The sequence below is a fragment of the Canis lupus genome, chromosome 6 (assembly GCF_003254725.2).
Source record: "Canis lupus dingo isolate Sandy chromosome 6, ASM325472v2, whole genome shotgun sequence".
NCBI lineage: Eukaryota > Metazoa > Chordata > Mammalia > Carnivora > Canidae > Canis > Canis lupus.
In genome coordinates, this window is record NC_064248.1 from 14,709,937 (window position 1) to 14,734,921 (window position 24,985).

A 24,985-nucleotide genomic window follows, 5' to 3' on the forward strand; every position below is an offset into this window, starting at 1 on the left:
TAAACATTACAAACGTGTGCCGATAGGTCATACGGTGTATTCCCTACTGTCAGTAATTCTCGAAAAGGTATTGATTTGACCTGGAAAAGGACAGCACAGTCTGTTCATCCTGCTCCACCAGTCAGGACTCACCCTCATCCATAGTCTGCAGAACCCTGCCCCACAAGCCCACGTGTGCGCACATGCCCCCTGGGGAGCTGGTTGACCAAAACTCAGTTCAGGAGGCCTAGGGACGGGGCTGAGGTCCTGCCTTTCTAACAGATGCCCAGGATGATGTGTCCTGCTGGACGGCTAGCTCAGCTCCCAAGGCCTTGAGTGTCTTATCTCCTCTGTGTGTTTTTTTCCCCTTAGTGCTTTGGGGTCTGACACAACCCCACTCCCGTCCTGGGCCGCTCTGAACAGCAGCACGTGGGGGTCCCTTAAACAGGCACTGAAAGGCCTGTCTGTTGAATTTGCACTGCTTGCCGACAAGGCTGCCCAGCAGGTGAGTGAACTTGGCCTCCTCACTGCTTGTTCCAAAGAATATCCTGTGCCGCGAGGATGTCTTCTTACTCAGACTTTGGGGTTTTGAGTCTGGAGCGAGTGGACACCGGTCTCGATTGGAACTGCATGTCCTCTTCTGTTCCCAATGGTTCCCCTGAACCTTTTATGCTCTGAGGATGGTTGCCCAGGACAAAGATGGACTGGGTCTGGTCCTTTGAAGGTTGATGTTGCTGGGATTGGAAGCAGTAATTTGCCCTTGAAAATATAATCTCGGATTTCCCCGGATGATTCTGGGTAGATCAGGTAGTTCCCATTTTGCCATCCTATTCAGCAAGTATTTGGCTCCTCGATAACTTATCAGGGCAGTATAGACGCTCTAGCACCCCCAGAGCACCTATCTCTGTTCTGCCTAAATACCCATGTAGCCTATGAAGATGCCTCTGCCACACATGCAGGTGCTGTGTTGTTGTTGGCAATTGATTTGAAGGTACAGTGTTTACTGGCAGATGGAAAGGCTCACTTGGGTGCTTTTTATGCCATAAAATCGCTACATGACTTTGAGGATGAGCGTTTGCTGCCTGGTTCTTGAGGAAATGGTCTGTAGGCTGGTAGTAGATGGTTTCAAATAAATTAAAATGCTGTACTTGTGAAGGGCTTTGCTGTCTGATACTCAAAGCTCCTTAGTAGTAGGCTAGAGAACACTGTGATGGTGGCAGATCCTCTAGTCACGGAACTGGGGGATTTCTGGGCTGGAAATAGGGCCCTCAGAGGCCCAGGATGTTTCTAAGTGCCAAAAAGGATATTTGATCTTGTTGCTGGTATGAAAAGTCTTGGGTTTTCTTCCTCTGTGGTCCTGGTACTGGTGTGTTCCCGTTAGAAACTGAGCATAGGGTGTCAGCATTTCTCAGAAGTGGTGTTGGGCCCGGTTCCTCCCTAGGTCTGCCAGGTGCCCACATCTCCACTGTGCGGAGGACAGGCACTGTGGTATTAGAGGTGCGGCAGCCTAGAGCCTGCTCAGTGCTCAGCCTGTGTTGTGTGCTGGGACCATGCTCAGGTGACAGCGGTCCCTGGGCCTGTTTCCCTGTCTGTGAGAAGTACTGGATGAGATCATTCAGACGCTTTTCTTGTAACCCATTGGACTTTCATCCAGAACTCTTTTTTTTTTTTTAAAGATTTTGTTTATTCATGAGAGACACACAGAGAGAGGGAGAGACATAGGCAGAGAAAGAAGCAGGCTCCATGCGGAGCCCGATGCGGCACTTGATCCTAGGACCCCAGGACCACGACCTGAGCCGAAGGCAGATGCTCAACCACTAAGCCACCTAGATGTCCCTGTCAGAGCTCATTTTAAAACATAAAAGTGAATCTGTCCTGGTTGCCAGGACCTAGGTCCTGAGCCCACAGAGGTAGCCTGAGAGCAGGGTTGGGGTACATGTGGGGGTGTACCATGAGTCCCTGTAGGTCACGCAGAACACAGGACGGAAACTCCTAACTCTGTCATCTCCAGTGTTGTCCGACTGAGATTTGGATGCTGTGTTTCTGCCTTTGAAGCTGGAGAGAGGGTTCAGGCTTCTGATGTGGTGCAAGTTCGGAGTTTGAAGCTCCCCCACAGAGCTCCAAGATTCTCTCCTATCTCACGGGTGCTGCTTTGAAATGTGATGTCTGAGGAAGTGCCACTTCCTGACTGTTTCTCGTGGTTTTCACATCGAAGTGAAATTAATATAGTTTTAATGTGAAACTGGATCAAACAACCATCAGGACTTTCATCCAGCACAGCTGGGGTTTTATTCACTCTTGCGGCAAGAGTAAAGACATCCAAGGGTCGGTTTTCCTCTGTTTTCACATACCCTGGTTTTATTCTTCCCAGACCCATAGGGGCCCTGGGTTACTGTGTCTCAGTGGGACAATGGAGACTGAGTGGGCTGTTTTTTCCACACTGACAGGATGGTGGTTTGGGGGTCTTGGGTGGCATTGGATGAGAACTGGGACCTGGTAGATAGTGATGTGAGCAGGGATGGCCCCTCTTGCTACTAGACTGGGGAACCTTCGTCCTCCTGTGTCCCTCTGCCGAGTCAGGTGGGAGCAGGGCACCTGTGTATTTATTTATTTATTATTTTTTTTAAAGATTTTATTTATGACACACACATGCAGAGAGAGAGAGAGGTAGAGACAAGGCAGAGGGACGAGCCGGCTCCATGCAGGGAGCCTGATGTGGGACTCGATCCCGGGTCTCCAGGATCACGCCCTGGGCTGAAGGCGGCGCTAAACCGCTGAGCCACCCATGCTGCCCCACCTGTGGACTTCTGATGTTTTTCTTTCCGAGTTTTAAAGACGTGAAACATGCTTGTTATTTTCCTATGACCTTATTGGTTAGAGTTTTGGCTGTGGGTGTGGGATTGTAGTGGCCTGGAACCTCTGAGCTTGGCACATGTAAGTCCTGGATACCCTGAGTTCGTGGCAGAGCCTGGGCAGGAGCCCCTGGCTCCCAGGGCAGTGCTTTGTAACCTGGTCAGACTCATCCTCCTCTTGTCTTCTCATCATCTGCCTTTGGCTGCACTGTCCACACTGAGTCCAATATGTGATTTCTGAGATGAGCTTTTCATGCTGTGCCACAGCTGGAGCCCTAGAGGTTATAAAAGGGGCTTATTTCCTTGAGTTCACACTGCACCTGGGAGAGGTGAAGTGCTTACCAAACATCTGAGAGAAGTAACTTGGTGAATGCCTAGGAGGTGTCCAGCAAACACCTGAGCAAGGTGCTCGGCAAGTGTTGGTGGCTGAGGGATATGAGCTGTGCTTGAGCCCTTTAGGACATGTGGCTGTGGGCACAGAGTTAGTATGGAGGGTTCCCAGGTAGCCAGCCTAGCCCCAGCTGTACCCTGGCTTTGGAACACTGGAAGGCCCAGTGCTGTTGAACGGTGAGCACACCTGGGCAGATGACCTTGGGATCTGAGGCCATAGCTTTTTGTCTAGCTGCTGAGTCCTGCTGATTTCCTGCCTTGTGTTGAGGGCTGTTGTATGGGAAGAGGGCTCTTCTGCAGAGCTGGCTGGTAGCTGTGGAGGGGGCGAGCTGGCTCAGGTCAGCAGATGGGTGGTCCTGGCTGGGTCTGTCGGTGCCATGGTGCTTGGTGTTGGTCACCCACTCTTGTCTTCTAGGGCAAACAGGAGGAGAATGATGTGGTGGAGAAACTAAACCTCTTCTTGGATCTGCTCCAGTCCTATAAAGTGAGTCTGGTGCTCCTTGACCAAGGACAGAGCTTTTGGCATAATCTGTCAGGGGTGTGACTCCAGGAGCAGAAGAGCCGCGAAGCTAGGGCTGTGGGGGGAAGATGGGCCATAGGCTATCTTGCCAGTGTTATTTCCCCTTGGTGGGTGCTGCTGGTGCTTTGGGCTGCGGCCCTGGCAGGTGTGGTGACAGGCCTCTGGCTTCCCTTGGTCTGAGGATGAAGGGTGTGTGAGTGTATGAGTATGCCTATGTATATATTTGTATATCAGTGTGGGTGTACATGTGTGCCCATGTGTATGTATGTGTGTACATGTGGGCATATATGTGTGAGTGCATGTGTATATGCATGTGTTTATGCGTATTTGGGGTGTATATGCGAGTATGGGTATGTGTATATGTATTAACGTATGTGTATGAGCATGCGTGTATGTGGATGTGTGCATGTGCATTTATGTATGTGTATATGCACATGTATGCATGTACGTGTACACGTGTGCTGTGTGCACGTGTATACATACGTGTTTGTGTATGTGTATAATATGCAAATGTGCACACATCTGTGTGTATATGTGTAGGGGTATGTGTGGTGTGTATATACATATATGTGACCCTGTGTACATGTACAAATATTCATGGAAGTGTGTACGTATGTGTATGGGTGTATATGCGTGTACACGTCCATGCACATACATGTACACACACGAGCATTCATGTGTGTATACATGTGCTCATGTACATGTGTGTATGTGTGCACGTGTGGCTGTGTGTACATATATGCATGCATGTGTATGAATGTACATGTGCACGTGTATATATGCGTGCACATATGTATATTTACGTTCACACACGTGTGTGCTATGTGTGGCCGTGTGCATATAGGCATGTGTGTATGTGTGACAAATGTGAGAATATTCTAGCTCCCTAAAAATATGCGAGGTGCTGGCCTGGTGCTGAGGAAGTCTGTCTTCCATGGGCAGGGATTCTGGGAAGGTCACCTCCAGCTCTCTGTAAGGCTGGCTCCTGAGCCATGGCGGCATCGGTAATGGGTCAGAATGTCTGTGAAGCCAGAGAATTGTTCATGCTGAGCTCAAGGAGAGAGGGCCTAGTACTTTGAGAAATGTTCTAGAAGGGGTCTGTCTGTTAAGTTGGATGGTAGCTCGGTAGCCTTGAGATCCCAGCACTGATTCTGTGGCCAGTATTTCCCACAAGATTCCTGAGAGACTAGAGGGACAAAGGCTTCCTGAAACTGGGTAGTGGGAAAGTCAGAGGTCCACTGCTGTCCCAGCACACTGGCTTTCCACCTTCCCTTGTGCACGGGACCTGTTTTATGTAGGTTATTGGTTTGTGGTGCTGATGTGCACTGCGACCCCTCACAGTTCGACCCTGGGCCTGACACCTGAAATGCTCTGTTCCCAACAGTTCCTAGGTGCCGAGTGAGTTGAGTGTGCATGTGAATGGTTTCTAGAGAGGAAGGGGCTCTGTGTGAACAGTGCTGACTTTGAAGCATGTGTGTTTCCCAGCCTCCTCCCACTGCTTCCATTTCCACACTGCCTCCTACAGGGTGGGGTGGGGGGTGCCTCTGGGTCCCTTCTGGCTGGTGGCCGAGCACAAGTGCACCTCTTTGCACAGGACCTTTGTGAGCGGCATGAGAAGGGTGTGCTACATAAGCACCAGCGTGCCCTACACAAGTACAGCCTGATGAAGAGGCAGATGATGAGCGCTGCTGTGCAGAGCCGGGAGCCTGACTCTGTGGAGCAGCTGGAGTCCCGCATTGTGGAGGTGGTTCTGGCGTCGGGGGAAGGGGGCATGGGTGGGCTGGGCTGCCTGTGAGCAGGCCTGATGGAGGCTCTGCCCTGATGGCCTAGCTGGACCCTGGAGCTGTACTTGGGGCCTGGCTCATGAGCTTCCAGAACGTTGCTGCCCTGTGCCTATGTAGCCAGCAGTGGGAGGGTGGGCAGACTGTCTGTGGTGCCCAGAGCAGTGCCTTCAGGATCCCTGGTTGGAGCAAGTGGCTTGGGATTTTCCTCAGCGGTGCTGTCAGGAAGGGCTTGAGGCCCTGGGCTCAGGGAGAGACCGTGTGTTGCTGTGGTGTCTGTGGTGTCCACTGCACCAGGTGCAAGGGGCGGCTCCTTTTTCTGCAGCAGGAGAATGCCATCCAGACCATGGAGCTCCGGAGCTACTTCTCCCTGTACTGTCTGCACCAGGAGATGCAGCTGGTCCACGTCTACTTGCCTCTCACGTCCCACATTCTCGGTGCCTTTGTCAACTCTCAGATCCAAGGGCACAAGGAGGTGGGTCTCCTCGTGCCTGCCCCAGACTGGGCGGGCAGCCTCTGGCACTCCTGCAGGATTGCCAGGAAGGGTCATGAGCTGGGGGAGTGGGGGACCTTCAAATAAGCCTGTTCAGATCTGCTGTCTCATGCATAGCCTGAATGGCAGTGGTGATGTCCTTGTGATTCTAGGGGTGAGGGGTAGTGTGAGACCATGAGGGAAGCATTCCTTCTGTCTTGTTGGTATTTCGGAGTCTGGGGTAAAGCACGGTGTCCCCCAGAATTGAGAGAAGAGGCAGTGGGGCGTTGGTCAGAGGAGATGGGTTGGTGCAAGACCCCTGGTCAGCATCCTCTGAACAGCGGCTCCTAAGCTGCCGGGAATGAGTACTGTGCTTGTCCAGAGGCTCGGCAAGCTCTGCCAACACCTGCTGGCCGCAGGGATCCAGGGCCGGGTTGCACGGTTGCACTAGCTTATCTCGAACTCCTCACATCTTGAACCGGGACAGGTGTGTCTCTCCTGACAGTCTACAAGACTGTGTATCTGGCCAGGGTTGAAGAAACTCGTAAATAGTCCCCATGTGGTTCTGCTTTTGCTGGCCGCTGCTTTCTGATGTTGTGTTCCCTGGGTCCCTTCAATGCCTTGCATCAGTGCTGGAAGCCCAGTCACCTGTTCAGAGGGGTGCATCTGCCAGTGGCCACCTCCGGCTCCTCCGTATGGTTGGGTACTCAGGCTGGATTTTCTAAAGCCCTTCTCAGCCCCAGCTCCACATCTGTTAGAATGCTACGGCCTCAGCTGTGTCCTTTAACCTCTGGGGGAAGTTTCCGTTTCTGAAAGATGCGGCCTGGGATCCAGAGGATGATGGGCAACAAGCTCCCACTCTATGCCAGCTTCTGGGACCGCAGCATCCCCATCCCCAGGGACTACAGACTGAGGAGTGTCCTGACTTGTCAGGGAGCCAGAGAGGAATGGGCTTCTCCTGCTCTGATGGAGGCCTGTGCAGAGTCCCACGTGGACTAGGGGACAGCCTGGGGTGCTGGCAGTTCTGCTTGGCGGGCTGGGGAGCTGTTGGTGTGCAGCATGTTGCAGGAGCTCAGGTGAACACTTGTGGATGACAGCTTGGGGGCTGGGTGGAGGTTGTCTGTCCAGCCGGGGTGGGGGGTGAATAGTTGTGACCGGAGCTCTGTGCTCAGCTCCGCCGCAGTCTAGAACACACCATGCCAGAAATGCATAGAGCGATGGTGCAAGTGGACTTCCACCTCAGACCCATGCATTCACAGTTCCTGGAGGCTCAGACTTAGGACCTGTGCTTTGGGACCCAGGTGGCTCCAGGCCGGGAGAGCCTCAGGCAGGACACACAGGTTGGGTGTTGTGACCCTGGGCCTTGTTTCTCTGTTGGAAGTCACTCCCGGTCTTGTCACATGGGATGGAAGCTTCCCGGTCTTGTCACATGGGATCTCGACTCTGCTTTGTACGTTCCCAGGACTCACTCTGCCACTGTTGCTCGTCTCTGGGCTCCCTCCTCCCCACGCCAGTGGTGTCCACTCCCGAACTGGGAAACCGGAGGGTGTGTGAGTGCTGGCAGAGTCACACACGCTTCATTCATTTGTATCCTGTAGGTGGAGCGTGTCTTGCTCTGTGAGCTGTCCCCCCAGAAGGCCAGTGTTTGCAGAGCTGTCAGAGTGGCGGACGCCACCGGATGGCTGTGTTTCTGCATATGTTGTACCAAGCAGACCTGTGGTGGTCTGCATGCAGGCGCACGTTGTTGCCTCTAGTTTCAGCATCATCTGTGGAGGAAGGGTCTGAGATGCAGGGGAGGGGAAGGCCTGTTGTCATCAAGTCTGGTCCAGTGGTGCTGGGTGAGGTGACACAGGGCCTCCAGAGGGCTGTGTCAGGGCTCCTTGTGGGTTTATGGACAACTGACACTGGGCATGGAGCCAGCTCACGGCCTTTCTCATCCTGCTGTGCTCCCTCTCCTCCTCCAGATGAGCAAAGTGTGGAACGACCTGAAGCCCAAGCTAAACTGCCTCTTCGCTGGACCCAACAGCTCCCTAACCCTGCCGAGGTCCCCGCAGGACGGCGTGTCTCCTCACTAGTGCCAGAGGCCTGGGCGGGAGCTCCCAGCGGCCTCACTAAAACCTCTTTGCAAATGGCGTGTCCCTGTTTAATTCCCTTCAGACAGCAGCTGACACCCAGGCTGAGTGGGGCCAGGGTCTGGGTGCTCCCTTATGACCCCAGGCCTGAGTGTCCTCGGAAGCTGGAGGCCACAGGCACCTGCTCTGCTGCCTTTGACCTCACCCACCCACCACACTGTGCCTGTTGGTCTGGCAGAGAGAAGTTGAGGGTCCCTGGAATGGTTTTCTCCCTTCCAGAGGTTGGGGCAGCAGGATGGTTTCCACACAGCAGGTGCTGGGGGCCACGTGTAGGGGGTACCTGGGGACTTAGGTCGGTGTGGTGGGGGGGGGTCTGGATCAACTGAGCCTGCAGAGGGCAAGACTGTCCCAGGGTCAGACAGGAGGTGGCTGTACCTGATAGAATTGCAGGCCAGCTGGCAGCTCTGGGTGGGCGCAGGTGCAGCAGGGTGAGTGTGCATGAGGTGGGGACTCAGGGGTTGCTAGGCACACAGATGGTGTTGATGTCCAGGGGACGAGCCCCAGGGAGCACTGTGGGGGCCCTGGCCTGGTCTCTAGGGTGAAGGGTCTGGTGTCCCTCCCTGTGTGCCCACTCCTGCTCTGACCCCATCTATGCCCCGTGGTCTGCAGTGTAGGACATAAGGTGAAGTGGTACTTCTGTTTGTCCGAGGGCAGGAACAGTGCTGTCCTCTCAGCTGCTTGGCCGCTATCTTCAGAGACCATGCCTGGAGGCGGGCAGGGTGGAGGAGGGCAGGGGTGTGGGGGGTGGGGTCCAGCTGGGCTCTGTGGGACGGTCTGAGTTGCCGTGGCTGACCTGCTTTAAGATGACCTGTTAAGGTCCTTACATCCCTCCTCGTAGCCTGCCTCCTGCACCCGCAGGCCCCAAGGGCGTCTGTTCTAGATGCTCTGGGGTCCCTGTAGGCCTAGGGCCTGGGTGCTTCCTGCTCTGAATCCCTACTACTGTGTGAACATGGGCAGGGTGGGTGTTTCGTCCCAGGCCTGGAGTGGTGCTGGAGGATGCTCTGACTGCACTACAGGATTCCTGAGATTCATGCCTTCTGGGGATGTGTGCAGACTCCTGGGGTTCTCCCTGGGTGCCATGTTGGGGGGACTTAGACCAGCGTATCCGCACATAGCACAGGGACCGAGGGTAACTCCCACAGACGATGGGCTTCCTCCAGGAGCCAGTGCACACCGGAGTCTGGGGAGTGTCCTTTCGGGCCAGCCAATCGTGTCAGGCTGGGACTTGGGCCCACCCCACGTGTGGGTTCTATGCTGGCAGAGCAGCCGTGGGGGTGCAGGGAGAAGGCCTGCTGTGTGCCATGCAGCCTGAGGCCCATGACTGCAGCTTGTGCCTTTCCTGGGCTGACAAGAAGGTGCAGCGTGCTTGCAGAGCCCAGCAAGTCGGGGCCATTTTGGTCACTGACCTGTTTTTGGGCTGTCTGTGCTTGCCTCCTGACCCCCTGATGGAGAAGTGGGTTCTTGGGCACTGTGAACACTTGAGCTGTAAAGCGTGACCTCCAAGCCTCCCGTTATGTCCCCTTGTCAGCCGCTGCTCGCCTGCCTGCAGTCTGCCTGTGGCCATCAAGGTACAGGCAACCCCAGGACAGTGGAGAGCTGGGGAGACATTGGAGCAAGCCCAGCTTCACCCAGGCTAGGGGCACGCACATTGGGCAGCAGCACCAAGGTGGGAGGGCTGGTGCTGGGAGGGTCTCCAAGGGCAGAGGAAACCCTGTCAGCAGAGACTTCGTGTGCTTTCTGAAGAGAACTTTTCTGACGGCCCCACGTTCCTGTGCAGAAAGCCAGGAAGTGCTCTCGCCTGGAGCTCTTGCCATGTTCCCGAGGCTTACCTGGAGGAGCACGTTCTGGTCCATCCCTCCCTCCTCTAGGCTCTGCAGGGAGGTCAGCAGACGGGGAGAGACTTGCTGGGGGTGGAGAACCATAAGTTCTTAGCTGGAGATGAGGCCACCTTTGGTTCCACACAAAGCCTCCATCTAGCCCCTGCACCTGGCTGCCACTGGATCCCTAGGCTCCGGGATCTTTTGCTCAGTGGTGTCCAGGGAGGCCCAGGCTGCCCGCAGCTGCAGGTCAGGGAGTGGAAGGGCCTCGCCTTGTCTGCCACGGCCGCCTGCCTGGTCCTCACACCATGGGGACAGAGCCCTGCTCCCCAACTGCAGGAAGGCTAGAGTGGAACTGGGCCCGGGTTCACCCACAGTCACCTGCACACACAGCAGAAGGCGCAGGCTGTGGTGTGGACCCAGGCGCGGGGGTCAGCATACTGAAGTCAGGCTGTCTGCCCTCGAGGCCCTTCCCCTCTTCCCGACGCAGTTTCACATGTGGAGCACTTTATAAGGTTGTGGGGGTCAGTTACTACTACACCAGGAAACTGGAATTGTTCACAAATGGCCTACGTTCCAAAGTATTTTTTATCAATAAATACGAACAACGATTAAACCTGTTTATGAAAATTGAGGAACTTGTGTGTTCTCTGCCTCTCCCCTTCCTGGTGGTCAGAGATCTGGACAGACTGCTCCGACCCTCAGGGTAAGCCTCTGACCTATTACACTGGGGTCTCAGACCTGGGCCATGACTTTTCCTGTTTCCCCTCAGTGGAGGGGTGGCAAGCAAGGATGACACATCTTTGAGCCCACGCTGGTCCCCACAAGAGCCCATGGCACTGCATAGGGCAGTAACTGGCCTTCCAGCTGTCCCCTCTGGCCCACTATGCCCCAGGTGGGCCTGGCGGCTTCCTGAGGACAGGGGTGGGCTGGCTGTGCTGGGGCCCCATGAAGAGTGTGGAAGAGATAAAAGATCTTTATTTTCATGTCCACCTCCACTCCACCCCCCAACTGCAGTCCCGCCTTGGGGCTCAGTGAGTGCGTGAAGTGACAGTGCGGTGGTTCTGCAGCCAGTCCCCTGCACCGTACTGCCTCTATAGTTTGTCCACCTCACGTAGCGTATAGTCCAGGATGGTGTTGGGACCCTGAAACCTGAAGTACCCATGGAATTTCTTCTTCTGGAGCAGAAGGGGAAACCAGTAGCTGTCATCCGGCCACATGTCAGTGAAGGGGATTTGGTCCAGCTGAAACCACTGAGGGCGCATTTCTGTAGCAGGTGGAAAGGAGAGAGCACTGACGTTCCACCTGGGTTTAGACTACCCATCCCTAAGGAATTACAAGGCAGGTGTGTGAGGAACTGGACAGATGTTTGGGGTCAGTCCCTGTGGCCAGGTCACTGTCACTATGCAGAAGAACAAGGCTGAGAGCTAGGTGCTGGCGCAGTGCCTGCCTCCTGGACCTGGCCACTGGGGTGGGAAGCACAGCCCCCCAGACTCACCATCGCTTTCCACAGGCGTCCCCTGGACGCTGTCTGTGCAGAAGATGTGTACGTCCATCAGCTCAGGCTCACCCACAAACTCAAACATGATCTGGCCCACCTTGTGAAGTGTGTCCACAGTCAGACCGCTCTCCTCTCGCAGCTCCCTGCGGGCCAAATGGGTGACAGTTACAGCGTGGTGCTGGGAGCGTGGCGGAGCACCTGCCTGCTCCCCCCAGCGACTCGGACAAAACTGCCAGTTATCTGGGGACCATTTAAAAACGGATTCCACTCAGAGGTTCTGGCTTAGGGCACACGGGCCAATCCAGTTGTACAGCCTGTGGGCCGCAGGGCAGCCCAGGTCTGGCCCAGTTCAGCTACTCAGGGGTCATGGGAAGAACCTCCCACTCTATGCAGCAGCACCTGCTCTTCCCACAGGGTGGCCACAGTCCCATGAATGCAGCTCGGGCTGCAGGGGCCCCAACCTGAAGAATTCCCCCCTTCCTCACACCTGAGCTCCAAGAGCACAGAACCAGACTGCAGGTTTCTATGGTCTCTTCCCCAGTGGGAAAGCTTGCTTTCCAGTCTGTTCCACTGAGACACCCTCCCCACCCCAGCCCTCCAGCCAGCTTCCCTGCTGCTGATGGCAGGGGGTGGGCGCTTTGGGCATCTGGCCGTATCATCTCTTCTTGGGGACCCTCTCCCCACCGGAGCACAGGTATGATGCACCACTGGATGGAGCCCCTGTGACGGCCCCCCCCTCCCCCTCCGCTCGTGGCCATCTCCTTCGGGCCTCCCTTCACAGGACCGGAGACACAGCAGGGAGCTGGTGCAATGGCTGCCACCTCAAGGAGCTCGGGCTGGTTTCCCACCGGGTGTGGGTCATGGGTTGGTGAAAGCGGCAAACTTGCTGGTCACCAGGCCCCCGTGAGGAGCAGCTTCGCACTTGCACCCCAGACCCCTCTAGTCTGCCACTCAGTTTGCTCCTTCACTGTCCTTCACGGGTCCAGAATTTCCTGGAGGCTCTGTGCTGGCGACTCTAGGGACCCTGGGGATCCCCCAGGCCGTGGCAGCTGTGGAGCTCCATCTGTCCCTCCCTGAGAGAGTCTCACTTCCCTACTGCCCTATATTTTTGTTTCTGGAAGTGTTCTAATTATGCCTGACCGTTTATAGTTGTATGTGAAGAATGGTTTTGTTTTTTTCTTTTTAGCTTTGATCTCCAAGTTATGTTAGGAACACAATGCATAATTGCTTCCTGTGCCTGGAATGAGAAGCCAGGGAAACCACTTTGCTCATAAAACACACACACACACACACACACATTGAGTCTAAGCGGCCTGATCCCAGCAGATGCCTTCCCTAGCTCAGAACCCACTCTGAGCTCCCTGTATGGCCCACAGGAGTCCCGTGAGCCGGCGACCACTGCACACCAGGCCTGAGTGGTTTGGAAAGCTAGGATTTCCTCATAGACTGGGTAATTAAAATTAGACTTGACCTAAAAACACGAATGTGTGTTTTCACTTGGGGGGTGCAGATGGCTCCGCCATTAAGTGTCCTGGCACTCTACAGAGGCTCCCCCCACTCTGGCAGCAGGCTGGCGGGGCTCACTTTAAAAAACCTTACCTAGTGATTTAATGTTTTGACTAGCTTTGGTTAATCTTCCCCGAATACACAGCAGTGCACGAAATCTCACTAATCTCACTTCACAGGCTGGGATAATTAGCAGGGATGACAGAAAGTGTCGGGTTGTATGTGTGATGCTCAGCTCCCCAGATGGCAGAGAACAGGATGAGTCATGCATTAAACAGAATGACAGCGGCTAAGTGCCTGGGTGGGTATGGGGGCCTCCCTGCAGTCCTGGGGCTCTGCTTCAGCCATTCCTCCTGAGGTTCTCTGAGGCCTTGCTGGAGGTGTCAGGTATGCTGGCCAGAGAGATGGGGACTGTCCACCCACCTACAGCTCCAACCTCTGAGGAGACTTCAGGGCCCCAAGTGCCCGTAACCTCCCCCTACAAGCTTCCCATGATCCCCCAGGGAAGACCACTCATGCATATTTGGCCACCCCAAGCCTGCAGGTGAGGCTATATTAATCTAGCTCTTGACCTGTGGCCTGCTTTGCGATCTGTAAGGGCACAAGGGGAGTGCAGTAGATAGAGCATGTGCCAGGCTCCTTGCTGAGGCCACCCTGACGCATGTCAGAAGCCTAGATAGCCATCGTGGTCTGTGGGGCCCTGGGACCCATCTCAGCTTGCTCCTAAGATGGAGTAGAATGTGCCATCTCGCCTCTCCCTTACACTCCACAGGGACACAATACTCTTCTGCCAGAGGGCGTCCTGACCTGTGGCTCCATCTTCAACACTGCGCTAGTATCCCAGTGGCCATGGGAAGAGAAGATGGGAGTCCCAGAGAGCTCCTCGGAGCTGACCCCCAGACCGTAGGAGCCGGTGTGCTACTGCGCGGCTCACCAGGTGATGGGACTGAGTCAGGCGGGTGGTGTGTGCCTCTGGGGCTGGACTTCCACCCTTGGCCCCAGGGTAAGGCCCAGCCCTCTGTTCCCAGTGTGGAAACCATTACATTATTGTCCCCTGGCCACAGGAGGGTGTCCTCTGGGGGAAGCATGCTGCCTGTAGGGGCATGATAGGTCTGTGTGGACACCCAGGCGTTAAAAAGGAGCTCAGGGCTGCCAGGAGCAAGTGCCCTCCAAGGTCTTGCTCCCTGGATGAGGCCTTCACACTGTGAAAAATCATGAGCCTCTGAGGATAATGAACATATTTATAATATAGCTCGAAGTCTGACAACAATAAAAGGTCACCGATTTTATGAGTGTTCTGGGATCTGTGGTGAGGTCAGGACAGAGACGAGTCGTGGGCCAGGAGACTACCCCACTAGTGGCCTCTGTGGTCAAGCAAGTGTTTGGAGGGCAGACCCCAGGGCCCAGGAGGGCATCTGGCGGCTGTGCTGAGCTTCTTCAGAGGCACGTGGCATGCCTCTGAAGGGCCTGTGATTATGACAGAGGGGGCTGCAGGGTGGTGGGAAATACAGTCAGTTCCATAAATGTTATTCAGCCAGACATCTGGACAGATGAATCCTGATGCTGTGCCTGGCATCTTACTCCAAACTCCATTCCAGATGGACTGATGATTTAATGCTCCTGAACATTCCAGAAGAAAACTTAGGGTGATGCCTTCTTAAGCTCAGAATAGCAAAGATTTCTTTAAAAGGGTGTAAAAATGGTGCCTGTAAATAAAAAGCTGTATATTCGAAGTATCACTAATGAAGAGGCAGGCCATGGAGAGGATACTTGCGGGAGACTGGATGAGGCCGAGGGGAAGAATCTGTGAGCCTGGGGACATCTTGGCATAACGCCTAGAGACAGAACAGCAAGGAGCGTAAGATCACTGCTAGACCTGCTCTCTGCACACGGTCCCCGTGAACCTGGCAGCCAGACTAGATGGGAGCCCCGCAGGGGTGGGGTCGGGGACCTGTTCCCGTGTCTGACACTGAACAGGGCTCCATAGATGAGTGACCTAATGAACAGTCTCAGGATGACAAAGGCTTGCGGATAGCTGGCAGAGCAGACCACTGGCGCCCACAGCTCGTGTCCACATTCCATGCCTCTTCTTCTGCACCCCGTCCCACTCCTGGCACAGCTCATAGGGCCAGATGCTCGAGTCTCAGCAGACTGGGCTCTGCCCAGGCTGTGCCCTCCTGGAGCAGGACCAGTCACACTGTCTGCCACTTGCCAAAACCAGTGATCACAGGCGGCAGTGTGGCAGCAGCTCCAGGGTCGCAGGTCTACGAGGGAGAGGTGCACACCAAGGATGGCACATCCTTGGCTTTTCACACTGGGTGGGGTGGGGGGCTACTGCAGCCCAGTTGTGCACCATGAACTCAACTTGGTGGATTGTGACTAACGATTAGAGAAGGAGGAACACAGAATAGAAAATATGTTAGTGTACGCTTTCATGTAGTGAGAGCATTGCTGCCTCAGACAGTAGACATTTCTTATGTGGGTTGTGATTTAAAAAAAAAACCCCGAACTTGAGAACCACTGTAGTGCCTGCAGCCTTCTTCCCTTCCAGAAGCCTCATTAATATGCGTGTGGAGCTCTGTTCTCTTCCCCAGGGAAAGCAGCCTTAATTAGGCCTGCCAACTTTCTTCAGAATAACATCAATAGTGGCAAAGGTTTGTGTAGGGCCTTGTGGCATTTACACACACATCTTCATTTTATCCAACACGCCTATGAGGGGAAAGAAGGGCAAAGGGCTTGAAATCAGAGCTGTGTGATTTCAGACAAGTTGCTCGACCTCTCTGGGCTTGGTGTCCTGCCCCTGGGAAGCCAGTAGTGTTGAGGATTAAGGGAGAAAAGGCTCAGACAGAAACGCTTGTCATCGGCTCCCCTGAATAGACCAAGAAACCCAGTGACTGACCAGCCCCTTAGCTAGAAGCCACATGCACAGCCTCCCAAATATTAACACACTGCCCATGCCCCCAGCACAGCTAGCACACACTTGGCACTCACTGCCTTCCCACACCCTGGACCAGCGGCAGGAGCTGTGCCTGTTATTTCCATCCTGCAGGTGAAGGAACTGAGGCCCCAGGGCTCCATCATGAGTTCCAGTGTATCCTTTCGGGAGCTGGTTGTGCAGTCGGGCCTACCCTTCCCTTACCTTTTGGCCCCGTCCTCGATGGTCTCTCCTTCTTGAACTTTGCCCCCGAAGCCATTCCACCGGCCAGCCCCAAAGCCTCGCTTCTTCATGCCCAGGAGAACTCGCTCAGGCTGCAGCACTAGTACCAAGGTGTAGAGCCTGGAGGTGCCCATGGTCCCCGGGAGCCCCTTGAAGAAGGCAAGAGGGCTCGGTCAGTTTGACCTGCATGCAGACGGGGTGTGGATGGAGGCCAGGGGCCTAGTGGAATGGGAAGGGGCAGGAAAGGCAGGGAAGGCAATCTCCCAGCCCAGCCACACATGGCTTGCCTCACTGACCAAGTGAGCTTCTGGGCTAGGAGGAGGCTTGGTGCTCCAAATGCTGTGGCGCCAGTACCCAGGCCCCTGGCAGGAGATGCCATAGTACCCTTGCCCCCCCGCCCCCCCCCCCCCCCTCCAGCACAGGGCTGTTCCTGCTCCAGTTTCTAGCCTGTACCCAGAAGCAGGAGGGCAGTCCACCCCATGCACCAACATAACCATGCATTTTAGCCAGTGGTTCTTGGGTCAGGCTTCTGGCCGTGGCCTTTTCATCAGTGGGGTCTTCTGGCTTATTGGGATCTCCCTTCCCCCTCCTGCACCCCAGCAGTAGCAGACCTAGAGTCCCGAGGAGTGCTTAGCTCCTGATGGCAGAGAGCCCACCCAGCATGGCTGGCTCCCTCCCTGTGACAGTTCATAATCTGTTCATTACCATTGCTGCTCCAGAATCTGGCCCTGAAGCCACAAGGGCCCCTTCTGCTCGAATGGGTGTTCAGGGTACAAAGACAAATTCCAAGGGTGATATCTGGGCTGCTGCTGGAGACATCGTGGAGGACCAGGACCAATTCCCCTGTTCATTCAGCCCTATCACAGCCTGGGGCTCACTAAACACATGTCTTCTATCCTTGGGACCACACTGGAGGAGATGCAGAAGCAGGAGCAGAGATCCTTCTGGGAAGTTCTGGAGTCTGAGAAAAGGGACCTGGTATCGAGGGTAGGTCTCTGGAGTTGAGCCTGGATGCTGCCTACTTTGTCATGATGCTGACAGGTTCCCGCCTGAAGCCCTGGCTTCCTGAGTGAACTGTATAGGCCAAGGGAGGTCACTGGGAACGTCAGCTATCATTTAGGAAGTACTCACTGTATGCTCCTCAAAAAGTATTCCATTGAACAGACCTAACAACTCTGTGAGCAAAGACTTGCTGCCTCCATTTTCAGATGAAAAGGCTGAAGCTCAGAGAGGTGGAACAGGGTTGGACCGGACCCAAGATCAAATGGCAGAGACACCGGCCAATGGGTGTTTGGGTCCAATGGCTGTTTGGTTCAGATGGCCGACCGATGCTGGAGCAAGTGGCTGGGGTCCTCAGAGAGCCCGCCTAATGTCAGGGGCTGGGAGGCGGCCTTGGGCTGGGTAGCCCTACCTGTTAGGGCCCTACACTCAGGTCCCTTACCAGGGTACTAAGAGACAATACCCCCTCTCCGAAGAGCACCAGGCCTCTTACACACCGCAGGGGCTTGGACATCAAGCGCCCAGGCCGCCAGACCCCGGTGGTCCTGGATCCATCATCTCCTCTGAGCTCTGTTCACTTGGCACCTCTGTCCCCTTCTCTTCCTGCTCCCGCAGCTCCCCTCCTCTCTCCCCCTCCCCCCCAGGTCCCTCTCTCCTTGGAACTCCCTTTCCCCCTCCCCCCCGTCCCCCTGTCCTTGGAACTCCCTTTCCCCCTCCCCCTCCCAGGTCCCTAGGTCCCCAGGCCCGTCCTCACCCGGCTGGGGCTCAGCGCCCGACTCCCGCGTCCCAGCTCCGCACCACTCGGCTCCGCGCGCGCTTTCGGATCTGGGGCGCCGCTTCCGGGGGCGTGGCCTCGGCCGGAAGCGAGGCCGGCACTTCCGGCGCAGCGAGCGGAGGGAGTCGGCCTGCATGGCTCTGTGAGTGGGGCTGCGGGCCCAGAGGCGGACGCGCGGGAGCGCTGGTGCGGCCTTACCGGGCGCCTCCTGCAAGCGTGCGGGGGGAGGACGGCCCGGGGCGTCCCAGCTTCCCTCCGCGTGACAGGGGCGCGGACGCGGGCTTCCCGGGCGCAGTGCCTAGGGGAAGACTTCCTACACGAAGCCGGTAGTCGGGGCCGCTTCCGAGGAGCGCGGGCGGGCGGAGGGGGCAGGTGAGGGGGCCTGCAGGTGGGGGGCTGCGGAGAGCGGAGGAGACAGGTGAGGGGGTCTGCAGGTGAGGGGCTGCGGAGAGCGGAGAGGGCAGGTGAGGGGGCCTGCAGGTGGGGGGCTGCGGAGAGCGGAGGGGACAGGTGAGGGGGCCTGCAGGTGAGGGGCTGTGGTGAGCGGAGGGGACAGGTGAGGGGGCCTGCAGGTGGGGTGGTGCAGAGAGTGGAGGAGACAGGTGAGGGGGCCTGTAGGTGAGGGGGTGCAGAGAGTGGAGGAGACAGGTGAGGGGGCCTGGAGGTGGAGGGCTGCGGAGAGTGGAGCAGACAGGTGAGGGAGCCTGCAGGTGAGGGGGCCTGCAGGTGAGGAGGTATGGAGAGCAGAGGGGGCAGGCGAAGAGGTGCTGCAGGTGGAGGGGGCACTGCAGGTGAGGGGGCAGATGAAGGGGTGCTGCAGGTGGAGGTGAAGCTTGCAAAGGGCACTGCAGGCCTGAAGGCTGTGGCATCAGGGCTTGCACAATTGGCCAATGTGGCTGGACCCCAGCTGTGGGAGGGTCCTGGAGGTCAGCTGTGCAAATTTGCAGGTCTCCAGTGTGTGTGACTCTGCTTTCCAGCCTTCCCCCAACCTCGGGAGTTGGTTCTCGTGCCCAGGATTGTTCTGTGCTCCTCCCAGGAGGTCCCTTCAGCTTTTTTTTTTTTTTTTTTTTTTTTTTTTAAGATTTTATTTATTTATTCACGAGAGACACAGAGAGAGAGAGGCAGAGACACAGGCAGAGGGAGAAGCAGGCTCCATGTAGGGAGCCCGATGTGGGATTCGATCCCGGGTCTCCAGGATCGTGCCCTGGGCCAAAGGCAGGCGCCAAACCGCTGCGCCACCCAGGGATCCCTCCCTTCAGCTTTTTGAAGGCAGTGACTGCAATTACCCTGCCCAGATCTTGCCAACATGCTTTGGTTGTTGAAGGGGCTTTTGCTTGGAGCCGTGGAGATAATGGTAGGTTCTTTCCATCAGAAACATGGATACAGAACTTATTTGTAGGGTTGTGCTGAGAGTTAGTTAGGGGATATACGGGGTGTGGGTTTCTGGTACTGGATAAGTTGTTAAAAACCTAACTTTGCCAAAGATACTTGGAAATTGTCCTTCACCTGCTCACACAGGTTGAGTTCAGTTGTATGAGGCAATGTGACTGGTAAGGCCCTGTGTTGGCCTGTGCAGCCATGGAGCTAAGTACAGCAAGGGTCTGTCCCTGGGGGGGTTCTCTCGCGGTTCCCTAGAGCCCAAGGAGAAGTTAGTGGGTGAGCAGGAATATTACCTTTGTGAATATCAATGGTACTATTAACCGGTACTGGAAAGACCTTGGTTGACACAAGCAAAGTGACCATCAGTGATGTTTGAGTCTTACTTCTGAAGGAAACTTTCATAAGCTGAGTGGAAGCAATGCCTGCTGTGCTTGAAAGTCCCCAGGAGAAAGCCCCCAGGCCAGGCGGCTGAGACAACACAAACTTCTGTCTCACTGCCCTCACACAGCAGGGGGCTGCAGCCCCAGGCCAACGTGTGGACAGGACTGGTGTCTCCTGAGGCCCCTCTCCTTGGCCTGTAGATGGCTGGCTTCTCCCTGTGTCTTCCCCTCCCCACCCCTCCTGTGGTTGGTCCTGTGTCCCTGTGTCCTAACTTTCTCTTAGGAAGATACCAGTCATACTAGATTTGGGCCCACCCATATAGCGTCATTTTAAATGAATTACTTCTCTATCTTATTTTATTTAAAAAAAATTTTTTTTATTCATTTGAGTGAGACCTTGAGCCAGCACGAGAAGGGGGAGGAACAGACTCCCTGCTGAACGGGGAGCTTGACAGGGGGCTCGATCCCAAGACCCTGAGATCATGCCCCGAGCTAAAGGCAGATGCTTTACCAACTGAGCCCCTGAATTACCTAATATTACCAGTCCTATTTTGAGATACCTGGGGTTAGGACATTAGCACACGAGTTTGGGGAGGGACTCGGTTCACCCCATTCCACCTGCTTTCTGTCTGGGTAGCCTTGCCAAGTCTCCTCCCCGCTCCAGTCTCTGGGCGCTGTCTCTGAAAATACATGGGCTGGACCAGGGAGCCTACTTATGTGTGTGATGCCCGCCTGTATGCTCCTGTTTGCTCCCTCAGGTCTTTGAAGCTGCTTCATGTGTCCCTGCAGTGTCAGAGGTTTCACACAGCTGGGAGTTACTACAAGGGTCGGACCGGTGCTGAACACCTGTGGCTGACGCGGCATTTGAAGGACCCATATGTGAAGGCAGCGAAAGTGGAGAGTTATCGGTGCCGAAGTGCCTTCAAACTCCTGGAGATGGATGAGAGGCACCGGATCCTGCGGCCCGGTCTCCGAGTGTTAGACTGCGGGGCGGCCCCTGGGGCGTGGAGCCAGGTGGCTGTGCAGAGGGTTAATGCTGCAGGCACAGGTAGGACCTCTGACCACCTTGGGTCTGGAGGTGCAAGCCAGCTGCCCTCTACCAGGAGATTCACTTGGTGAGGACACCTCCTTCTGAGTTGCTTGTTTAGTGGTAGGAAGGCTGAAAGTAGGACATTGATGTTTTCAAAATGACAGCCACAGTAGAAAGGCATAGATTTAGAGTACCTCAGATTGTACCATGTCCATATGTACGTCAATGTGTCGCCATGTGCCCTTCGAGAATTCTTGCATAAGTATATATGTGTTTTTTTTTTTTGTTTTTTTTTTTTTAAAGATAGTATTCTACATCTATGTTCTTCCTGCTGCTTTGGAGCCTTCATAGAGCTGTGTTTTCTTTTTCACTTACTAATATATTGACATCTGTCCATGACAGCAGATCTGTACCAATCCGAGGTTTCTGGCTCCTGGTCCTTGAAGCTCTGGTCTTCCCAAGGCCCCACTAGGTCTGCTTCCCGGAGCACCCGTGCTGGGGCTCTGGCTTCTCCCCTCTTGTTCAATCTGAGGGACTCTGCTTTTGCCATCTTATATTTTAGGATCTTGTCAAAGGTTTTCTATATGAAGATGGTTCCCCCAATTAATCAACAGGGTAACCAGTACCCTCAATTTAGATACCTATATTGTCCTTTTAAATGCTTGTGCAGAACTCCAGATGGCAGCTGTCCTGTGCTGTACAGCTGGTCTCCTTCTCATGGGCACCAGTGTTGCTCTCAGGTCTATTGCTAGGGTCCGCCATGCTGTGATGAGCATCTCTCCCCCTTCTCTGATGCCGTAAAATCTGAGGGTACCACAGTCCCTGGCACTATATGAAATATGCCGATTCACGAGGACCTCTCTCTGACACCTAGAGGGAGGATGCTGTGGCAGTAGTCCTAGTGAAAAATGAGGTTCAAAGGAGCTTGCTGACCTGCTGAAAGCGCAGACTGGGGACTGCTGCTCCCTGGGTTCATGACAAAGAATCAGCCTTATTATTATGGGTGGAATACCTCCAGGAGCTCTATCTAGAACAGGCGGAAAAAATGTTTTTAGCTCAACAAATACTGCCTAAGTGAAGGAATTTGTGTCAGAGACTTCAGCTCCTTTTCCTATCACTGAGCCTGTCTACAGACTTAATGAGTGATTTTAATGCTTCCTGGCATTGTAATTGTTCTTCAGAAGGAGGAAGTGGAAGAAGCAAAGAGTTTGGATAAGATGACTGAGTTTTTTTTCCTCCCAGAAGTGGCAAAAATGTACCCAAAGGCATTTGCCTCCAGCGGACCCTGCCCGAGGTTATAATATTTGGGATATTGAAGGAAAAAAAGCCAGTGTATAAAATGAGATGTGGGATATTCTCCTTTCCAGGATGAAAATGCAGTTTTCTCCTTTGAAAAACATGCTCTGCAAAATGCCTGGACTTCTGATATTTGTTAGAAGTAGAATACGCGTTATTCCACCATGGAACAGTTTGTTTGCTGAGCAGACTGAACTAGCAGGTCTCTGCAGCCTTGTCCTCCCTCCTGTGTTGGCAGAGCAGGGGCCCTCCTCCATGTGGGGGAGGGACGCAGATGGGGACACCAGGGCCACGAGGGGAGCTGCACATCTGGGGGAAGCTGTCCTGCAGGCAGGAGGGCCTCTTGGGAGCCAGGTGAAACCCTGGCTTCTTTATTGCACAGCTGGTGCCACTCAAACCCAGCCAAGGGGTCAGATTCTATACCTTGTCTTCCACCTGTCTATGTTCCCCATTTCTTGACTTGTTTTTAGCAGTTTCTGTATTGAAAGAAATTGGATGAAGCTGCAGGATGGATGTGTTGATTTAATCCAGAGGTACTTTACGTGCTAGTGTATCAAGAAGGTCAGAGATAAGCCCCCTCTCACAAAGGGCAAGCCTCGGGAAGTGACATGAAGCCAGAGTTGGAGTCTTGAGCCTGCCCCGTGTTGCTTGAGCTCTGAGCCTGGGATTCCTCCCACGAGGAATGAGGACTGCCACTCCTGCCATGTGTTTGTACAGGACAGATATTGCTGGGGAGAGCCCTCTCATCCATAGATTTGCATGTTTGTTCTTTTCCTGTGTCCTGACTTTTTATTTCTGTTTTTCCATTTGTATTTCTAAGGGGATTCAGGGTGTAAATAAATAACATACAAACTGTCTTTTTTAGATCCTGGCACTCCTGTTGGCTTTGTGCTTGGGGTGGATCTTCTTCACATATTCCCCCTGGAAGGAGCAACTTTCCTGTGCCCTGCTGATGTGACTGACCCGGGAACTCTGCAGAGAATCCAGGAACTGCTTCCTGGTGGGAGAGCAGACGTGATTCTGAGTGACATGGCACCCAACGCCACGGGGATCCACAGCCTGGATCATGACAGGCTCATTCGCCTGTGCTTGTTCCTTCTGGACCTGGCTGCAGATGTCCTGCACCCCGGTGGCACGTTCCTCTGCAAGACATGGGCTGGAAGTCAAAGCCTTGCATTACAGAAGAGACTGACAGGGCAGTTCCAGAGTACCAGGACCATAAAACCCAGAGCCAGCAGAAAGGAGTCGTCAGAGGTGTACCTCTTGGCCACACAATACCAAAGAGGGATGGGGTGTGCAGAGGCCTGAGATGTTCTGCTATTTCCCGGCTTGTTCACTCCAGGGTCGTCTGAGCTCTTGCTTGAAGTATGGCTAGGGGTGGGGTGGAGTGGTCTTGATCCAGGATGCAGCAGGCAGGACAAGTGGGGGGCCTTTGTTTTAAGCACAAAGATACAACAGAACCATATTTGCTGGCCATGATGTATGATCAGAAACAGTTTCTAGAACATGATTAGTGAAGAGGACCTCAGGAGAGGTAGGCGGAGAGGCAAAGCTGAGAAGGTGGTGGGAAGGAGCCTGTGGCACACATGGCCTTGGTATAACCTTGCAACTGTCAGGTCTCCACCCTTGCCGCCCCGCCACCGACTGGACCGCAACACCCAGGCTTCTCGTCATTTTGCTCATATGGTGTAGCATATGAAAATCTGAACTTTCAACTTGGAATTCATTTCCACCTCTCTGGTGGATGATGTGGATTAATTCTTTCTTCAAGCAGCAGGAGTCCCTCTCAATTAGGGAAGGCAATTTGATATGAATTATCAGGGGGTTGGTGTACTTTCTATAGTGGCTGGAAACACGTTGCTGTAATCTTTGGAGCTCCCAAGACTGGCAGCGGCCAGAGCAAGCAGCCATACAGTGTGTCCATTTATTTCCTTTTACTGTCTTCCAGGAACTCAATGCAGTGTTACAAAACAATGTAGAGTATATGATTTTAAGAGATTTCCATGCTTTTAAGTTTGTTTTCATAAAATCCGGTTTCTTCAAAGCCATTTCCTGGAGGTGTGCTCATCCCTCAAGAAGAGTGTATTGATCGTATTGCTGATTAAATTCCAAGGATAGGGCTGGGAGAGAGCCTAGACAGATACCCATAATCTCCACCAGGGCCTGAGGGCTCAGTCCAGTGCTCTGAAGTGGGCTGGAGGCCAGATTTAGCATTTTCTCCTTTTCCTTTTGGTTGTAGTCATTTATGTTGGAGACTCCTCTGTCCTATCCCCAGTGCACCCCCGTCCCCATCCTATTTCAGGCCTTGTGGGACAGTGCTGGCCCTCCAGACCCTGGGTGGGTGGAGCTGTGCAGACCCTCCAGACCCTGGGTGTGTGGAGATGTGCAGGCCCTCTAGACCTTGGGTGTGTGTGTGAGTGTGTGTATGCGCGGGTGCGTGTGCGTGCAGACCCTCTGGACCCTGGTGGGGAGAGTTGTGCAGGCCCTCCAGATCCTGGGGGTGGGTATGTGCAGATCCTTCAGACTGTGGGTGGGTGGTGTGTGCAGACCCTCCAAACCCTGGGAGGGTGTGGGGGGGATGCAGGCCCTTTAGACCCTGGGTGTGTGTGTGCACACGCACAGACCCTCCAGACCCGAGGTGGGTGGTTGACGTGGGGAAGGGCCTTCAGACCCTGGGAGGAGGGATATGTGCAGACCCTCCAGACTGTGGGTGAGTGTTGTGCACAGACCCTCTAGGCTGTGGGTGGGTGGTGTGTGCAGACCCTCCAGACCCTTGGGTGTGCATATATGCAGGCCCTCCAGACTCTGGGTGTGGGCGTATGTGCAGACCCTGTAGACCCTTGGGTGTGCGTATATGCAGGCCCTCCAGACTCCGGGTGTGGGTGTATGTGCAGACCCTGCAGACTGGGTGGGTGGTGTGTGCAGGCCCTCCAGACCCTGAGTGGGGGGCAGTGTGTGCAAACCTTCGGGGCACAGTGCAGACCCTCCAGACCGACTGCTCAGGCGGGGCGCGGGGGT

At 54.7% G+C, this 24,985-nt stretch overlaps 3 protein-coding genes across 5 annotated transcripts in view; 2 read left to right on the forward strand and 1 right to left on the reverse strand.

Annotated features, from left to right (window-relative positions):
• Window positions 1-10,577, forward strand: part of SNX8 (sorting nexin 8) — a 41,958-nt gene extending 31,381 nt beyond the window's left edge. Inside the window, exons 10-14 of the mRNA XM_025416072.3 lie at window positions 352-484; window positions 3,637-3,705; window positions 5,336-5,485; window positions 5,848-5,997; window positions 7,959-10,577. Of these exons, the coding sequence (XP_025271857.1) occupies window positions 352-484; window positions 3,637-3,705; window positions 5,336-5,485; window positions 5,848-5,997; window positions 7,959-8,069 (613 nt within the window). The 3' untranslated portion in view covers window positions 8,070-10,577. The remainder of the gene's footprint in view (window positions 1-351; window positions 485-3,636; window positions 3,706-5,335; window positions 5,486-5,847; window positions 5,998-7,958) is intronic.
• A 326-nt stretch (window positions 10,578-10,903) lies between these two features.
• NUDT1 (nudix hydrolase 1) lies at window positions 10,904-17,983 on the reverse strand. Of its 2 annotated transcripts, none has more exons than XM_025416075.3 (4): window positions 17,861-17,983; window positions 16,090-16,256; window positions 11,442-11,587; window positions 10,904-11,210 (listed from the first exon to the last, which is right to left on the reverse strand). In XM_025416075.3, exons 2-4 carry the CDS (start codon window positions 16,239-16,241, stop codon window positions 11,038-11,040), a joined length of 471 nt encoding a protein of 156 aa, XP_025271860.1. In that variant the 5' UTR covers window positions 16,242-16,256; window positions 17,861-17,983; the 3' UTR covers window positions 10,904-11,037. The 2 variants fall into 2 exon arrangements, with proteins under 2 accessions (XP_025271860.1, XP_048967160.1); XM_049111203.1 differs by lacking the exon at window positions 17,861-17,983 and adding an exon at window positions 17,604-17,705.
• MRM2 (mitochondrial rRNA methyltransferase 2) lies at window positions 17,964-24,015 on the forward strand. 2 transcript variants are annotated; one of them, XM_049111202.1, is made up of 4 exons: window positions 18,094-18,207; window positions 18,963-19,235; window positions 20,431-20,689; window positions 22,833-24,015. In XM_049111202.1, the coding sequence occupies exons 2-4, from the start codon at window positions 19,188-19,190 to the stop codon at window positions 23,273-23,275; spliced, it is 750 nt and encodes a 249-aa protein (XP_048967159.1). In that variant the 5' UTR covers window positions 18,094-18,207; window positions 18,963-19,187; the 3' UTR covers window positions 23,276-24,015. The 2 variants fall into 2 exon arrangements, with proteins under 2 accessions (XP_025271859.1, XP_048967159.1); XM_025416074.2 differs by lacking the exons at window positions 18,094-18,207; window positions 18,963-19,235 and adding an exon at window positions 17,964-18,023 and having other exon boundaries at window positions 20,400-20,689.
• Window positions 24,016-24,985: the final 970 nt, after the last annotated feature.

What these genes read in the sequence shown, in the direction of transcription:
- MRM2 (XM_049111202.1), top strand. Translation starts at nt 19,188, where the DNA reads ATGCTTTGGTTGTTGAAGGGGCTTTTGCTTGGAGCCGTGGAGATAATG. An exon ending in TTGGAGCCGTGGAGATAATG is followed by an intron (nt 19,236 to 20,430) that starts GTAGGTTCTTTC and finishes GTGTCCCTGCAG; the next exon opens with TGTCAGAGGTTTCACACAGC. An exon ending in GGTTAATGCTGCAGGCACAG is followed by an intron (nt 20,690 to 22,832) that starts GTAGGACCTCTG and finishes TGTCTTTTTTAG; the next exon opens with ATCCTGGCACTCCTGTTGGC.
- NUDT1 (XM_025416075.3), bottom strand. Translation starts at nt 16,241, where the DNA reads ATGGGCACCTCCAGGCTCTACACCTTGGTACTAGTGCTGCAGCCTGAG. An exon ending in ATCGAGGACGGGGCCAAAAG is followed by an intron (nt 11,588 to 16,089) that starts GTAAGGGAAGGG and finishes TTTGGCCCGCAG; the next exon opens with GGAGCTGCGAGAGGAGAGCG. An exon ending in GACGCCTGTGGAAAGCGATG is followed by an intron (nt 11,211 to 11,441) that starts GTGAGTCTGGGG and finishes CACCTGCTACAG; the next exon opens with AAATGCGCCCTCAGTGGTTT.